The sequence below is a fragment of the Carassius gibelio genome, chromosome B18, assembly GCF_023724105.1.
Source record: "Carassius gibelio isolate Cgi1373 ecotype wild population from Czech Republic chromosome B18, carGib1.2-hapl.c, whole genome shotgun sequence".
Classification (NCBI taxonomy): domain Eukaryota; kingdom Metazoa; phylum Chordata; class Actinopteri; order Cypriniformes; family Cyprinidae; genus Carassius; species Carassius gibelio.
Genome location: NC_068413.1, coordinates 18,828,635 through 18,847,749, shown reverse-complemented (window position 1 = coordinate 18,847,749; position 19,115 = coordinate 18,828,635). Strand labels below are relative to the sequence as shown.

At 39.9% G+C, this 19,115-nt stretch overlaps 1 protein-coding gene across 4 annotated transcripts in view; it reads right to left on the bottom strand.

Moving 5' to 3' along the window:
• LOC127977519 (kin of IRRE-like protein 3) overlaps positions 1-19,115 on the bottom strand; it is a 192,255-nt gene that overhangs the window by 34,159 nt on the left and 138,981 nt on the right. For all 4 annotated transcript variants that reach the window (XM_052582407.1, XM_052582409.1, XM_052582408.1 and 1 more), the window contains exons 4-6: positions 15,607-15,764; positions 9,138-9,288; positions 813-918 (exon numbers count right to left, since the gene is read on the bottom strand). In XM_052582407.1, the coding sequence (XP_052438367.1) occupies positions 813-918; positions 9,138-9,288; positions 15,607-15,764 (415 nt within the window). The remainder of the gene's footprint in view (positions 1-812; positions 919-9,137; positions 9,289-15,606; positions 15,765-19,115) is intronic.

Genomic DNA, 19,115 nt, shown 5'->3' with positions numbered 1-19,115 from the left:
AGTTTGTACATGTTTCTTATTGTTAACCTCTTCTTGCTATCATGCCATTCTTTGTACAGTAGTTATAGCTAGTCATCTCACTCTTCATATCTGATACTCAGGTGTAAAATAAAAACGGAGAAAAAAAATAGATAAATAAAAAGCCAATGTGTCTTCATTCAGCTAAGGCCTGATGGGAAATCAAACACAGACTTGTCTGATTCTGGTATCTGTCATTTTAAAAGCTAGAAACAACTCGGTTTGCCCACCTACAACTGTATCACGGATCCGTTCCATACCTCAGTACATCAAGATCCACCGCTGTGCAATTCCCTTCACTATTGATTTTACTGCTCTTATTTTTCACCTAGTTTTAAAACCCACACGGAAGCATGTTCTAACAAATCGCCTCGCTATTGGGCCTCCGCAAGGCCAAGGCTACATCTCAACGAAATAAATAACCTGTATTTCAACCTCATTCTCATCTGTTTGGAGAAGACAGGAAACATTATTCTTGGATATTGGATCAGGGTGTCAGATAGACACATCCCTGCTTTGATTTGAATGCCCGATGTGGTGCCCCAATCCGAGTCTTGGCTTAGATATAGCAAACCGATGCCAGCTAGGATAGTGGATTTAAGCTTTGAGACGGCTCTAAAAATATTTGGAACTAAATGCCAGAGAGTTTCTGCAACTTAGTGATGTGCCAGTCAGATGAACAGAGTGAATTAGAGTTAGCTGCATCTAATCATCCTCAGAGGATGCAATTTTATAAAACACATCTAGTATTGGATCACTGGGCATTTTTCTTTCGGTTGTGTTTGGTGTCTTACTTGTATTGGGTGACTGGTGGATTAGCTTTGGCTGAGCAATGAAACTTCACCAGGTTTCCCTCCAGAACCGGTTGAGGCTCCACCGAGAGATTCACCAACGGCAAGTCTGCAAGAAGACAAAAGAAACTAATAGGAAAACCTTCCCTTTTTTAGCATAAATGCACATTAATTGCAACCAACAGGTGGAAATTTGCTATTATCTGAGGAATTGTTCAGGCAGGAAATAATTGCGAGCGTCTTAACTCTGCATCATCAAAAGATGTGAATTTGTGAAAAACAACTAAAGAACTGTATGTCAACTAATGAGAGGTATACCTTTTTATCTTTGCAAATGAGAACTATTTAGAACACACCACACACACAAACACACACATACACACACACACACACACACACACACACACACAAAAGAACACAACATAATGGCATTTAAATTTTATATTAGGTGCCCTTAACTACTATGTACTTACATAAAAAATAAATTAATATATAATAATAATAATAATAATAATAATAATAATAATAATAATAATAAAATACAGTGTACTTATAGTGTTCATACTGTATTGCAAAACATGGACCTAGTTATACTTCCCAACACTGTGCATGATCATATTATAGATCCCTTAACCCTAGCCCATACCAAAACATAACTATTTACTTTCTATCGACATGCAGCAATTTAGGAGTCTACTGAAAAAAAATGCTTAGTTAATAATAAATATGTGTTCCCTAATCTAAAGTGTTACCAGAAACCTTTGTTTACATATTTAAATGTGAAAAAAGTATTATTAGATGCAGCATGTCCCTCATATGTCTCTCATGCCAGGCCTAATTTTGTATTGCCCGCTGAGAACAATGACGATGTACAACAAAAACAGCTTTCTGGGTCTCTTGTGAGGCTAAAAAAGGAAAAGAGACCTAATTGTTGTGCTTTTACCAAGACCGGACAGTGGTAAGCGCAGATGCTAGGCAGCACACATCAGCGATTCCCCGTCCACAGGGAACAGATACAGATTGAGAAGAGAGAGAAAGAGAAACCCAGAGCTAGTCATGCGTTTGAGAGCTAGCTATTCTACATGTATGTTTTCTGTGTCTTATTACACTCAAGTAACACTGATTTAGTCTGTGCTGGCACGGCTGTATTCAACAGCACAGATCAGCACACCAAAAGAAGACAGGCCTGACTCAGCTGGAGTCACCGGGCCGCTGCTGTTGTGTGTGGGCGCATGTCTGCTCTGAAGTGCAGTATGTGGCCCGCAGGAGCACAGCTGGGCAGAGTGGCATCCCAGCGGTGGGTGCAGGTGCTGCCCTTTCCCCATCTGCCTTTTCAACCACACACACCTGTGCCAGGTTGTTCTCTGGCTGAACAACACCAGCCGTCATTCCTGAGCCCGCGGGACACACCAGCACAACCGCGGACAGACTGATCAGTGCTGTGTGCTGCCCGGTTACCAGCAGGATACGTGTAAAGCCTTTACTCTGGCTAATTGAGCATGCAGGTAGGAGGGTATCGGATCAGTTACACAATGTTCTACATGCTTTCTGTCGTCTGATTGATAATTTTAACCAGTAAAGAAGGCTTTTAGCATAATGATAAAAACACCCTTCAGCTTATGGTTCATGTGCCTTTTGCTGAGAAATATTTACTGATTTTTATAATGTAAATGTATGAAAAAACTTTTATAGTAACACTTTAGATTAGGGAACATGCATTAACTATTCGTTTTCCCTCAATAAACTCCTATACTAATGCTAAGCTACTTAATAGTTTGTAAGATATTGTCAAAGTTTAGGTATTGGGTCAGTTTAAGGGATCTAGAACATGGTCATGCACAATAACTCAATATATATATATAAACAGACAGTTTATTTGTTCTTCTCACGTTCATCATTGCATTACATTGCAATATTTGTTCAACACACTAACAATTACAGATCTTTGATCTAAGACATTACTGGAGGATACAGAGTGACTGATATTTATATCACTATATTTATGAAGTCTGCTATACTGTTATAAATATCTAACTAAGTGACTTTATAAAAATCATATATTTCCATTTTCAGACTTTAATCTTACGATTGGCCAAATTTCTGCTCTGTTTGGGCATCTCCTTAAATAAGATAGATAAAATCATAAGATTACATTAATTGTTTGCTTACTGATATTCTTCAGAACATCTTATTTCGTATTCAATAGAATAAAGAAACTCACACAGGTTTGAAACAACTTGTATGAATAACTCGGTGAATTAATGATGACAGAATTTTCGGCTGAACTGTCCCTTTAAAAACACTGAATGATGTTAACATTCATTTTGGCCTTGGCTGTTTTGAAGCACGTACATCATGATTGCCTTTGATGTCAGTTCAAGTCTTTTGAGAGTGATCCTTGAGGGACAGGAAAGCCATCAAATGTGTCATCTACTTATGACACAGCCAAAGAGTGAGACTAACTTTCTGTCTTAAATAATGAAATAAGCATTTTAGATGGACGTTTGGCTCTAGAGGATTGACTAGTGCCTCTCAAAAGCCCGGGCTCCAGAGGCAGGCTGGCAGAAGCTTGCCAAGACCCCCTGTGACCCCCAAATCTATGGACAGACAGTGTCTTAATAAAGAAGTCTGTTTGTCACTTTGATGTATAAATGCATGAGTCTCTCCGGCCTGAGAGGAACGCGACAGGCCATCAATATTCAGCTCCGCTAATTCCTCTGCTTCATCAGCAGGGAGAACACGAAGGTCTGAAACACGGCAGCAACACTGACAGCCCTCAAAACAATGGGATTGGAGGAGAGGAGCGATCTAAAAAAATAATTATATAAAATAAAAGGTTTGGGGGGGGTGAGTTGACAGCTTTTGATCGGAAGTTCAAAGCGAAGAGCAGATGGCGGTTTTGAACAATCGGCCAACTTCCCCAGAGTTGCGAGGAAGATGCCAAAGAAAATGGCTTCTCTGTCTTTCTTAAAGCTTGATTTCCATTCTCCCCGGGTCAGAGTGGCCAGCTGTTCTCGGTGAGAAAGAGAGAGCTGATGGCCTCGTATCGGTGGGAGGAGGGCGATTTAATCTCTTTATAACTCGACTGAATCTGTGCCACAGCGCGGGTTTCACTGACACTGAGGTCTCACATCAACTCTTGTGCTTTCTGCGAACACAGTTCACAGTTTATATTAAGGTCCTTTGCAGTGAGTTTATTTTGGCAACAAAGTAAAGGTTCCTGGCAGGAATTTTTTAAATTATAATGCAGAAAGTTATAAGCAATGTAGAAAGTCACACACACACGCACAATATGACTTAATCTACTTTATGTATCACTAATTTACTGTATGCTGTAAAATCTCCCTGTAGTCACAAATTTTACGTACTAAAACTCAGAATTTGCATTTTCAAAATTTCTTCCTATTAAAATGCTTAAATGTCGTAATGTCTTAAAATGGCTTGGATATAACTCTACGCTCTTGCCTCATTAAGTATACTGGGGACCGTGAATATGCAAATTAGCCCCGCCTCCATTAAATCACACCAGCTCAGACTGCCTGCTCCACTTTCACTCTGTTAACTTTATTAAATGGTACACAATGGCAATATTTGATTAATTTATCCATATGTATTTGAACCAGAAACTGATTCTGAAGGAAAATAAATGAGTGAATTATACATTGTCCTCTATAAGTCCATCAGAAACATAGTGCATCAGACACAAAGCTGATATTGTTATCATTTGGCTTGACTACATTATCAAACAGCTAATAATATACTGACAATGTAACACAAACTATGTTCTTGTTCAATACTTTAGACAGCTGCCTTCAAAAAAATCAACATCTTTAGGTAGAAATGCAACTCTGATGATATGAACAGTCCAATCCCAGAAGATGACAGATTGTTTGTGATGGTACCAAACCCAAATAAGTGCTTAGTCGAGGACCGAAAAAGTATAATCACTGAGTTCACTATAGCTAAGCTTTCTTCTCACTTCAAAATGTAGTGTTGTAGTGATATAGTGTTTTTGAGCTAGCGCTTTAGTTCTGTGCAATGAAACTCTGCAGTTTTTGCTCCATGGAGCTGTAATACCCTGAAATACCAGGGTTATTCAAATCTTGCCCTGGAGGGCCAATGCTCTGTAGAGTTTAGCTCCAACCCTGATCAAACACACCTGAGCCTGTTAATCAATGTCTTTGGGATCATTAGAAAATCAAAGGTAGGTGGATTTGATCAGGGTTGGAGCTAAACTCTGCAGTGCACTGGCCCTCCAGGGTAAGATTTGAATAACCCTGGGTTATACATTGTCCTTTTTTCTTAAGAAAATTTTGTGAATTTGTTTATCTGTAGTTTTTTTTTTTTTTTCATAATTTGCATTGGAAATAGAATGCAGGGATTTGCGAGAGCAGCTGGTTTTGCTGCCGAGTTATGTGACCTCACTAATGCCAGTACCATATGAAGTCTTTAGGAACTTAAAGAAATGCCCACTTTGATTTTCCAGTAAATTTCAGATTTAGATGCAAATTCGCTTAACCTCAGGTCAAATGGTCCTAGCGGGGCTTATGTTTAGCTAAATTTCTGATGTCAATCTAATTCCTGTGTTTAAATTACTGCAAATACAGGCAGGAACATGCATTGAAATGGACAATTTTATGGTGGAAATGTTTGGACTCGTCTCATTTAGGCCTCATTTCGACCGAAAGCTAGCGGCTGTCTCAGAGGTCTGCACTGATCAGAATGAGAATTATCTGAGCTGAGAAAAAAATCCAGAAAGCCTTTAATTACTTTTGTTGCAGATGACATTATCACATTGAACCAAGTGGTCAATTAGTGGACTCTGAATGAGGACTGACAATAGCTAGAGTGGGCATATTAGAGGATGGACGTGATGAAATGCACGCACACATCCCTCTTTTATTCATCCACTCATCCAGTGGAGCTGGAGTCTTAGTAAAGGGGCGTTCACACTGCACTTTTAGTTCCATTGACTTTCATTCATATGCATGCGAATGTGTCAGACCGGAAACGCAAGCTCATGCGAAAAAAAATTGCATTTCGCTGCGTTCCAAAGTTCAAGTTTGGTGCACTCTGACCTGCGAATTCGCATGACGTGAAGATGTGGGAGCAGTAGAAGATCGATACGTCACAGCGTGACCTCTCTGTACAGAAATTCAAAAATGAAAGAAGCGCTAAATAACTTTGGCTGTAGCGCAGCGTCCTATTTTATATAATACATATGTAAAAGATCATTTAAAAAAAAATAAAAAGAAGAAGCTGCATGGTTCATAGTGTCAGTGGAAACAGGAACAGATGGTACATTTGAATGAGGACGTTTTATAATATTTATTGCTTAGGGTGTATATATTTACATAGAGAGAAATGTAGAGAATACAATTTAATAAGACGCCTTCGACGCCGTCGCAAAAGACACAGTACAAGCACATATTAATCCATGTTGTGATAATTGAGTAGAGACCGTTTTATCTTGCTCCTGCCCATGGCAGCGGCGTCTGAAATAATTTTGCACGTTTAAAGTCTAGTGTGACCGCCCCTTTTGTATCTTTCATTTGGCTAAAGAAATATATCAAAGTCTCTGACCGATATTTTAATATTTCCTGGTTTCCTTTTTTCTTTAAGGTTCTCATCTTACTCTTTTGTCACTCCCTTAAACAGGCAGACGAAAAAATATCTGTCGTTCACCTGGGGTCAGCCATCGATTCTCTGTCTGTTCTGTGTCTCAGCCTGTGTAGGGTACATGGCAACATGTTCACCGCGCTGCACTCAAAACATCGATCCTGCTACACACGCACGCACACCACATACACAAAGAGAAAAAAGTCAAATAAAACCTATTGATTTTTCTTTTTCATTCTCATTACTCTTGCTAAGACGGAGTCTGGGAACTGCACAGCTGTCCCCACCTACAGGTTGTTTATTTTCAGGGAGTATGGCAAATACGTTCTTTATTTATTATTTTTTACTTTCCTAGAAGAGCCATAAGAGCTAATAGAGGGCATTCGATTCATTTCATCGACTCTAATCATTTGATTCAGTTCTATGAATAGATTCATTTCCTCAGTTGCTCTTTCTTTTGGTGGTGATTCCTTTAATCCCTATATTCAACTATTCCTAATTTTAAATGCCAAATAGTATATGTGAAAAACAGTATACGAATAGATTAGTAGGTCTGAATTTATAGCATTCATGAATAACTTTTTTTTAGGGTCACTATTGTAAGCGGTGGGATTAAATGGGTTAAACATACTCGTGATTGAACAGTTGAGGGAATGCTTGTGAGATCACACTTTTCTATGTAATTATGCATCAACTTCATTTATTCATATGAAACGCTTAGATCATTTCCACTGGAATGATCTCAGTGAGTTCAATGGTTGCGTGCTGCAGTGGAGTGCGAGGTGCGCAATTCTCTTTTCCCTGAATCATCTGTTTTGTGCATCAACAGACAGCTGTCCTTCATCAATATTAACTGATTTGCATGGTTACACAGCCCCCCCTGTGGCCTGGAGGATGCGCCAGTGGAAACACTCGTACCCTTCCACAACGGGTTTGCATCCTTAGCTTCATCCCACCTGCCGATTCGGCCATAACTTATTCATTAAACACCTGCTAGTGTTTGATCCTCAGAGGGAGAGCTTGCCGTCATCGCTTACCATTCACCGTCTCTATTTGTTCGCTTCTTCTGAGTTAATGTCTCATGCTTTGCAGAGCACCAGCTCAGCAGGGTGATGTAAATGTATCCCACTCAGACGGGTATTCATTTAGTCATTCAGAATCGGACTAGGCCTCTGACTGCATGTAATTCTGAAAACCTCATTATCCTCTTTTCATGGCTCCCGTTCCACATTCACCTGCCTCTCTCTCAGGGATGTTCCTTTCAGCCGTGCAGAATTTTGCAACACGACTGCTCGTCTCTGTGATACATTTGAAATATTTCCATCTTTCTGTGGAGAGGTGGTGAGAGTGGGGTAATGAAATTAGAGAGTGCAGAGACTTGGCAAATTTGTCTGCTCTGTGGCAATTATAGTAGGCCTGATTTCTCGCGTGGTTTAATTAAAACACAGGCGATATAATAGGGAACAGATCTGGACAGCATTGGAGTGTACAGCATCTCTGCGCGTCTACAGAGCATTTGCAGAAGAGCGAATGGGAGACATAGAAATGAGTGAAGGGAATGTCATAAATTTTTACAACAGTTAGTCCAAATATTTCTTACAACTGAACGTTTCACTGTGTTTTGTATCTCTGCCTGTCTGTGTTCACACTCTGTTGCTTGGTGATAATGCAATATAGTCGTATATATGAAACAAAGAAGATAATGTGCAAATTATGTCCTAAAAATAGGCTTCATTATCATTAAATATCTATTTACGTATCTCTGTCTCTCTATGTCTCTATAGTAGCTATCTATCTAGCTACTGTATCTATTAATTCTGTTTTGCTTTGGAGTCTATTTTTTTGTGAAACATTCTTAATATGACACACACACACACACACACACACACACACACAAATGCAAAATATTACTACTACTGAAAGTGCTATACCATATCTGCTGTCTGGTGCTTTGGATAAACACATCCGTGCAAGCTTTTAAGCTGGTGCAACACTAACAAATGTTAATCATCTTTAATATCTGCTCTGCTCCACAGTGCCTCAGCCTGCACCGGGATCCCTTTTGTGTTACAAGGTGCTCCTTATGTCATGCATAAAGTTGCACAATGGATCTGTCTCTGGTAATGGGTCTCTAAATACCATGTTCTGTTTTATTAGTCATAGTTAACATTATTGATGAGGGTTTGAGGCTTCAAGCAATGCAAGTATAATGGTATTGTTCAGTGCCAATTTGTGAGAAGAGATTTCCTCTAAACGGGCAGAAAGTATGAACTAGAATGAGTGGGTGAGATGTGAAATTAAATGTGATTTTTTTTTTTTTTTTTTTTTTTTTTACTGAATATTTAAAGGGTAAAAACATGATTTATGTCTATTTGGAACTGATTAGAATTTAAAACCATTTTAAGGGTTACTAGAAGCCACATTGTGGTGACTTTAAATTTTTTTGCCCATTTTTGAATTGTTAACAATACCAGCAAACGTTTATTTATCGCAAGAGGATTTACCAATCTACATCAATTATGACAATCCAGCAGACAATTCTCCCATTAATACAAAAAATATAAGTGCTCTTAAATTAGTATCACAATGTACTTAGAAGTTTTAATTTAGTGGAAAGCGAGCATGATCCAAAACAAAAGAAAGATATAAATGCTGACTTTGTGCAAGTACATTAAAAAAAGGAAACAATCTGAGAGTAACATCACTTACGTTGAATGTCAATAGTGACACCAGTCTCTTTCCCATTGGGCACGGCCTTGTTGGACGCCCGGCAGATGATCTTCTGCCCGGTTTCAATGTTGGAGGCTGAAATGTAGAGGGTGCTTACAGTGCTCTCTCTTCGTCCATCTCGATGAAGAGTCTACAGGAAGAGAATAAAGTAGGGTTATGGACAGTTAAATTGTGCCATTTTATTTTATTTTAATTTTATTTTTTCTATTATTATTATAATAGTTTTTTTTTCAGTTGCAGTCATACTGTACGTGTTTAGGGTGAAAGACAGCGCAAAACAACATCATTCACAATCAATCCCAAGGCTGGCATTACAAAAGCCCTTTTCCCCCCAGCTGCCCACAGGAAATGGAGACAAACAGTCCGTTCTGTGCTCACGGTCTCTCTACACATGCACCGATTGTTTCTGAGAGAAAACAGCATGTTTTGGGGTTCCTCAGTGCAGCTTGAGAGTGAAGCTTTGGTGCGTGGCATGTCGTACACCACAGAGGAAATCAATCTTCTTTTCCAGTGGTCATAGTCTGCGTTAGGCCTTGCTTGCCCAGCATAGAGCTCCATCTGGAAGCGCTCGACAGAATCCACACACTCTGCCACACAGCAATGACTCACCGAGAGGCGGAGAGAAAGAGAGATGCTAACCAGCATGGCCAACACAACAGTCACCCACCAGAATAAATTGGCCTTCCCAGCAGGCACTCTCCCCGGCTTGTGTTGCAGAATGATAGGAGAGATGCACCATGATACTCACTACTATATCTATCTATCTATCTATCTATCTATCTATCTATCTATCTATATATATATATATATATATATATATATATGCTACGTTTTTTACCACCAAAATCTATCTTTGTACATTGTTCACTTTTGAGAGTGTGATTTTTAAGCATGTGAAAGTGTTCCAGTGAAATATCCCTTTTAGCCAAACCCCCACAGCAGCCTGTGGCCTTTTAATGCCAGAAGCGTTGACTTGCGTGGGTGGCCAGTCAAGACCCCATCTGTGTCTCTATAAGACCATTAATTAATGTCATCAGCTCCCCCAAAGAATCTAGAAGAATAATATACTTTTCAGCCATAATAGTCACTCGCTAATAATTAGTCATGTCATTGCACAGGCCAGTGATAGGGAGTTCGCTAATAGTAGTAATTACTATTATACATTTTTTTCTTCTTTTTTTTTTTTTTTTTGTCTCCGATCTGAAATATAGTAATGAAACCTCACACTCACCATCCCACCAACAGAGAGGAAAAAGAAAAGGAAAGAAAAAGAGTGTGAGACATAAGAAAAGAGGATAAAAAGAGAGAGAGGAATATTATGGGTGCAACAAAGAAACACTTCCAGCAAAGCCACATAGCCACATTTCTCATCTTTCTCACCTTTATCAAGCAAGTCATCTACTTTAAATCCCACTGAAATTTATTTGTTTGTGCTATAGGGCTATTTTTATGTGAATATGTGATTTAGTAGGATTTTTTTTTTTTTTTTTTTACATTTTAAAAGCTTTTGTTGGCTTATTATAGTTTATCCTTGAGCACATTTGCTATTTATGAGCATCGCATATTTTATTATTGTGAGATTTACAGAAAAGAACGTATTTTCCTGTGTCAGTCTGTTTTTCATTGCTTGAGTCACATGCAAGTTTATGATGATGAATGAAGGTCTTGCCCTGTTTTATGATAGCTAACTAGGAGACTGTTTAAGCTGTTATTCTCTGCTTTATCTTTTTTTTTTTTTTTTTTTGGCTATTAAACTGATCTTTATGTTTGTTATTTTAACTTCCTTAGCAAACGTATATTAAGTAGGCTAGTCACTTTTACTTTTATTCTTAGTTTTCACAATTTGTAGTAAAGTGAGATTTCCTCACTAGACAATAAGGGTCTGTAATAGGTTGCACTAGTATATATGATAAAGATTAATATTAATACTTATTAGTTTCAATATTAGTCTTGCTATTTTACTATTTCTCCCTCATTTAAAAAATAAAATATGGCTCTAAATGATAAATTAAGTAACATGATCAGGCTCACTGACAAAAAAATAATGTGCCTGTGGAAAGATTTTTGCAGAATGATATTGCATTGCTTCTTAAAAATGTAGCAACACTTTCAAAAGCTGTACCGGGTGCGCTACTGAGCAAGTTTACTATGTCAGAAAACCCAGACTTACACAGCTGTTCATGTGATGCAAACATCAAAATGTGCTGGTTTACAAAACATTAAAGTTAAAAGTGTTTTGGCGTGCAAGATACCTTACAAACATACACTTTTTTTATTCACGGATCTGCCCCTATAATCATAACTTATTGTTAGAACGGAATAAAAATGCTGTCGTTTTACTGTAGTGAATTTTGAGTTTGGAGTTTTTCAAAAATGCAGGTAGAGGCACATTGCATTAATACTTATATCAGAATATGGAAAGATAAAAAATAGGTAGACTGAATACATTGCATTGCCAATGCGATTCTGCTGAAAGGGTTTGCAATGTAGGCCATTCCATACTGTACTGCATATCGTGTTTGTCAGAGAGGCGAGCAGTGAAGGCTGTTGCTCCGCAGACTAGGTGCTCACCTCACCAGCTGAAAGACACAAGCTGTCAGCCGCAGGATGTGTCAATGTAATATCCTGCCTGACACAGTCCGGATTGTTTCCCTCATTGCTCAGGGCCTGTCTAAAGTCATTAATCTTGAATGGGGCTTGAAACAGCCAAGGACTCAACACTTAACCAGGACCGGGCCCAAAATAGCTCCAAATTACAAATAGATAATTTCTGGTTGTGCAGCCTGGAGCATGTCAGCTCTCTCTACAGGAAGTGAAGGCTGGGAATCATGAGTGAAGAATGCAGCTTAAGAATGAGGCCTGAGACAGAATTAGAAATGTCAAAACTAGACGTGTGTTTTAAGGCACAATGCCTCAGCTGTATGTGCAAGTCAGATAGGCCTGTCCCTTGTCAAATGTCAGAATCTGAAAATAAAGTGTCTGCGTTGCCCTCATCTAGCCGTTTACTGGGTTTAAAGGTTAGCAAATGTCAGTAAACATCCTTTTGAAGTGTGCAGACAAAATTGTGTGAAATTAAGGTTGACGTCTGGGTGGGGGGAGAAAAAGTGTCTGCGATTTGCTGATTAGAGCTCAAGGCGCACTGATACTAATAATTTAGGCAACATTAGCATGCCGTCGCAAAGTCCGTTAACACGTTTTTAAACGCGGGCCGTCGCTGGAAGGTGTTTCGAATCAGCCGTGATAATTGAGGACCGGCACGGCCACACGTTTCGCTGCCTATTACCACGTATTAATTTCACTATAAGAGAGATAAGCGTTCTGTGGCTTTGTTTTTCCATCTCCCTCAGAAGGAGTGTAAAGTTCCATCTCTGTTCCTGGGGTTAAAAGCCATTCTTTGATTAACTAATTTAATCCTGCACCTCCAGTTCTGATTAATTTCCACCATTTTACGGTGCAATTAATTAGATGCCTTTTTACTTCTCTCCTCTCCCACTTTTAATTTCAGTGGCAAAACTGCAAGAAGGTTAATTAAGAGGGGGTTGCTGAGGGGAGGGGGTAGAAGTGAAGGGGTGGAGGCAGACTGATGTTTCAAGCATTAACAGAAGAGGCTAAATTTGGCAAAGTTAAAGCGTGAAGGCGACAGTCAATCTCTTGTGTCTGCGGAGCTGCGCCGCATGCTACCTGCTTCAGCAGCATGAAACAATTTGCCACTTTCAGTTTGATACTAAAGTTAATTAGAACTCTATCTGAAATATTGAAATATTCTCTCAAGGCGGGCATTACTATTTAAAAGCCTTACACTAATTATACAGAAATTTAAGTCTTGGGGGTAAAATTACATTTTAGAGACAGATGAGGAGGGAAAGGTGAAGTTTTGAGAAGTTGTGTAGGAGGGAGTAGAAAATCGTAAACAAACAAAAAAAAAAATGGTTAATTGATACAGTATATCTATCTACAGTCATGTGATACTGGATTTTGGTATCTAACATAGGTAAGATAAGTTTGGCTTAACTTAGATAAGTGTTGTAAGACACTTTACATGGAATCACAGTAAAATTTGTCTTTAAAATAGGTGATTATTTTGTTAAGCTATGTTAGTGGTGACAAAATCTGGACTCTGCAAAATGAGCCACAACTTAAAACGAACTATAAAATGTCCTTTTAAAAAGCTGACCTCTCTGAAATCTGTTTAAAAATTCACACACTTGGCAAAAACCTCAAATCGCTGACCTGTTCTGAATTTCCTCCGTCCCGTCCATATGCTGCTTTGCCTTTGTTGTGTCTTATCATCACATCTACAGCACCATCAGTGTTTTACAGCAGCTCATCAGGTAATGGCATTCAGAGGCCAACAGAAGAAACTACAGCTCAGCAATGTAAAGATGACACATTAGTCATTTGAATCATTAAGCGTCTCCAGAAATGCCAGCCCAACAGAAAGAGATATTCGCTGCATACTTCATACAGATATTGGCCTTCATTTGTCCTGATTATGAGCCTGATGAAGGGGGAGTGTGAGAGGGATTCTGCTTGTCCCATTCTCCATTATTCAGACCAAGTGATTGTGGCTTAATTGACTGCATTGCTTTTTAATAGCATGAATAGAGATATTGGAAAGCTCAACTGCCTACATCCATCAAAATGCCCTGTCCCTCACACCAGTTATCGCGATAACCAATAAAAATAAAAATGAAGTGCATATCTTTCGATTAGTGGCGCTTCCTTTAGCGAGTGGGCTGATGGGCAATATGGCATTCAGTTACAGCAGCTAAATCAATGGTGTTTATCTGCTCTTTAGAAACCGCTAATAATCAGATCAGGTGGAGGGAGGAAGAGCATTAGCGTTAACACTGTATATTTATACAGCTGTGTTGATTACACTCCGGCTGCTTTCTACTCATAATGACCCTAGTAGAAGATCACAATGGGAAGCCGAAATTAAATATGTGTTTTGATTGCATTAAAATATAATTACGACAAATAGATTTGGGCTGGATCACATATAAACGCATACAAACATCAGCTGTATATAAGGGAGCGAAAGCTTTTATAGGAGGGACGTTCAAGTGGGGGGGTGGGGAAATTCGGGGAAAACAATATGGCTTTGCCTTATCTTGCCATCTGTTTGTTTGTGTTGACACATTTTGCAGGGTAAGGAGGACAAACATGTCTCTGTCATTTCAGTTAGAGGCTGGATTTCCAGGGATTTTCTTCCAATCAAATGGAGCTAAGGGCTAAAGCGAATGAGTGCAGATGGTGCAAGCAATCATGACCACAGATGGCTCTCACGACGAGAGGCCATTTCATATGAAATTGAAGAAAACCTGCATATACTGTATTATCTTGCAATAAAGTAATAATAATAAAACAAATTAAAATGAAAAATAAAACAAGAAATAAAAACAATAATAATAAAAATAGATAAAATAAATACAAATAAAATAAAATTTGAAATATAAAATAAAACGTGAAATAAAATACAATAAAATAAATACAAATTTATATATAAAATGCTCATAAATAAATAAATATATATATACAGTATATATTCTGAATAGAAAAACACACTTTAGTACCTTTTAGGTACAAAGGCATACTTTTTGAAAAGGTACTGGCTCAGTGACAGCTTTTTTCTTTTTTTTTATTCTGAGAGTGGACGGGTGTTAGAAACAAAATTGAACACCTTGGGAATGTGCAATATTTCTTAATGAATGTTTTACCACCATTTGACTTTATTCTAATGATCTTGTAAGCTGTGTTTCATTCGTACAACTTCTGAATAGTCTCCAGTTAAATGTTCCCAAACTTCTCTCAAAAACTATCCAAAGTGGAGAGGGCATATGATCATCTTTGTGCTCCAACTGCAAGTTTTATAATCATGACTCATTTTTTTGCGTCTGTGATTAAAGATTTAGCAGCTGAAACTCTTTCAGGGATGTTGATTTTGTGAAGTTCTCTCTGATCAGTTTTTTTGGAAACAGTCTTCAAGGCAAATATTGATGTTTGCTGTCACTTTTACAGCAGTTCTGTTGTACTCAGTCACCCACTGTTCTTCTTTGCAGATGAAGTCTTGCCATGCTTCGTGTTGTAATCATAAGAGACATGTTACAGATTCTCCTTATTTGGCCTTTGTTGACATCTGACAAATCATTTTTCACACACTTGCAAAATTTTTTGTTGAGACACGTTCATGTATCTACATCATTTATTGATCATAGAACAGAATTCCAGTCTGAAAACATAGTCCAAACCCTATCCATACCCCAACCATTAAACTTAACCATAACCCTAATTTATCCTTAACCCCCTGGTGTGGTTCAGTCATTGTAGACTGCAGATATGTTGATCCAGTCAAATTACATTCACATATATACATATTGCCACATTTATATGTTGAATTGGCTAGTGAGACCCAACTAAATAACAACTTCAATTCCTCAGAATTTACCTTAGAGTACGTGGCTCCGTTCAGCACCTCTCCGTTTCGGATCCAGATGATCGAGGCGGCGGGTTTGGCATTGTCTGCGTGACACGTCAGATTGAGGGGGTCGCCCGCTCTCAGGCTCACCACAGGCCCTCCGATGATAACGGGGTCATCAGGTGGAACTACACAAGACGGAAGAGGAAAATAATGTTGAGAGATCTGACAAGATTCCAGATTCAGAGATTTAATTATGAACTCTTGAGCTACAGGAGTTTCCTCTGGGAAACATTTACACAACATCCAAAGGTTAGAGAGTCACTGCCAGTGCCTGCCTGCACATTTTAATTTAGATCAGTTCATATCATCTTAATGGAAAGAGAAATGTTGCTGCTGGAAAACAACTTTCTAGCCCGTGATGGCATTCTGAACTGAATGGTGTGGGCCGAGCATCAAGGAATGAGGCTTGATCATAGTAGAGTGGTTTCATTTTATCTGCATTTAAAGAGAGCAGGTGTGATTTGTATGTATGTGGAAGCCATCAACACAGTGGGACTCAGAGCGAGGAGCAGTCGAATGTGCACGTGAAATGAGCATAATAACGTGAGCGAGAACTGAGGGGGTGTAAAGGCAATCTAAGAGCAGCCAGGAGACATTGTGTGAGGGCTGTTAAGACCAGCAGAAAAAAACAAGTTCATGAATGGCACTGATTACTCTCTCTGTTTAAAACACACCCAAACCCGATCATCCTGCGTTTTATTCAAACTCCAGTGAATTATTGATCGCCCTGCATGCTCATTACCGAACAGATCTGGGGCAAGGGAAAATCAAACTTAGTAAGCAGCTGGCGGAGAGAAGTTGAGTGTGAAAGAAAGAGAAAAGGACACAATGAGGGGAGGTCACGGCAAAGAGAAAGATAATTACAGTCAAGGGGTTGTTCAGAATTGCATGTCGCTGAGGTCTTTAATTAGCCTGAAAAAAGGAAAGCTGTTCAGTCTTTGCTTACACTGTTAAAAGTATTCAATGAGTACGTTCAGCTGTGCACACAAACAATATAAATTATTCCCACAGATTAAATTTTAAAGATCTGGAATTAGAGGACAAGCTGCTTAGCTACTTTTGTATATTACGCAACTTGAAATGTTGGAATTGAAATATACAGTAAAAACCACAACATCCAGAGACTTGAGGTACTCGGGGCAACATCGCATGGCGGTTGGGGACAGTACCTCTGGACTGGCAGACCGGGGTGGTGGTCCCTCTTTTCAAGAAGGGGGACCGGAGAGTGTGTTCCAACTATAGGGGGATCACACTTCTCAGCCTCCCTGGAAAAGTCTATGCCAGGGTACTGGAGAGGAGAATTCGGCCGATAGTGGAACCTCGGATCCAGGAGGAACAGTGTGGTTTTCGTCCCGGTCGTGGAACACTGGACCAGCTCTATACCCTTTCCAGGGTGCTGGAGGGTTCATGGGAGTTTGCCCAACCAGTCCACATGTGTTTTGTGGACTTGGAGAAGGCATTCGACCGTGTTCCTCGCGACATCCTGTGGAGGGTGCTCCGGGAGTATGGGGTCGGCGGCTCCCTACTTAGGGCTGTTCGGTCCCTGTACGACCGGAGCAAGAGCTTGGTTCGCATTGCCGGCAGTAAGTCAGACCTGTTCCCGGTGCATGTTGGACTCCGGCAGGGCTGCCCTTTGTCACCGGTTCTGTTCATAATTTTTATGGACAGAATTTCTAGGCGCAGCCAAGGGCCGGAGAGTGTCCGGTTTGGGGACCATACGATTTCCTCGCTGCTTTTTGCGGATGATGTTGTCGTGTTGGCATCCTCAGACCAGGACCTTCAGTGTGCATTGGGACGGTTTGCAGCCGAGTGTGAATCGGCTGGGATGAGAATCAGCACCTCCAAGTCCGAGGCCATGGTTCTCAGTCGGAAAAGGGTGGATTGCCCACTTCAGGTTGGTGGAGAGTTCCTGCCTCAAGTGGAGGAGTTCAGGTATCTTGGAGTCTTGTTCACGAGTGAGGGAAGGATGGAACGTGAGATTGACAGACGGATCGGTGCAGCTTCTGCAGTAATGCGGTCGCTGTACCGGTCTGTCGTGGTGAAGAAGGAGCTGAGCTGTAAGGCAAAGCTCTCGATTTACCGGTCAATCTACGTTCCTACTCTCACCTATGGTCATGAGCTGTGGGTCATGACCGGAAGGACAAGATCCCGGATACAGGCGGCCGAAATGAGCTTTCTCCGTCGGGTGGCTGGGCGCTCCCTTAGAGATAGGGTGAGAAGCTCGGTCACTCGGGAGGAGCTCAGAGTAGAGCCGCTGCTCCTCCACATCGAGAGGAGCCAGCTGAGGTGGCTCGGGCATCTATTTCGGATGCCTCCTGGACGCCTTCCCAGGGAGGTGTTCCAGGCACGTCTCACCGGGAGGAGGCCCCGGGGAAGACCTAGGACACGCTGGAGGGACTATGTCTCCCGGCTGGCCTTGAAGAGCTGGAGGAAGTGGCTAGGGAGAGGGAAGTCTGGGCGTCTCTGCTTAGACTGTTGCCCCCGCGACCCGGCCCCGGATAAGCGGAAGATGATGGATGGATGGATGGATGGATGGAGTAAAAACCACTAAATATAAAACTTCATGCAAATATGCATGCATGACCACTTCCGCATCACTCAAATCTTATGGAGACTAATTAAATCAGTGTGCTGCCTTGACTAGCTACTGATATAGTAGCCTACAAATCGCCAATGCCTGCGGAAAGTGCAATGAAGTGTGTGTAAATAATGAAAATGTAAATGGGTTTTCAAGTTCTTTTTACTAAATATCTGTATCAATTATATTTTAAAGGGATGTTCTAATAGTCTATTTTATGTATTAAACTATCAAACACTATCAGAAAATGATTTCTCATCAAAAGCAGTGTGACCTGGCTGTGGTGTTTAACTACAGAATGCTGTTCCTGCACCACCTACAGGGAGCTCCATGATCACGTGTAGTGAATTGCATGCTGCAGATGAAAAAAAAAAAGCATTCTTAATGGCCACAACTGTACATGTTACGCCATGAAAATATGATAATATATTAAACATAAAAAATAAACATAAATAAATACAATTATCTCTATCCCTAAAGATAACAAAATTGTGCCTTATTACAAAATTGGTGCAGTCCATAAATGCAAGTTGTAGTGACTGGCGAAGCCATGGGTGCCTTTTATGAAGAGTAATATATACGTAACTTGAAGTTTTGTGACAGACTTTAGCATTTCAGGATGACAAGAGTCACGGGTTTCTTTGAGAAAATCATTCACATGATCAAAAACTAGTCACCTGATTTTTCTCAATGCTTATTTAGGGATTTACAAAGTGTTTCTATTTTAGCAAATGTGTCTTAAGCAAGTGACATGCACATTAACGACATAAATTTTCAACGATCTACTCAAGTGGGTGCGTTTGAAAATTTTATTTGCAGTCTCTCAATCGAGCATTTTATTTTATTTGTATTATTATTTTTGTATGCATTATCCAAAGAAATCAAATACAATAACAAG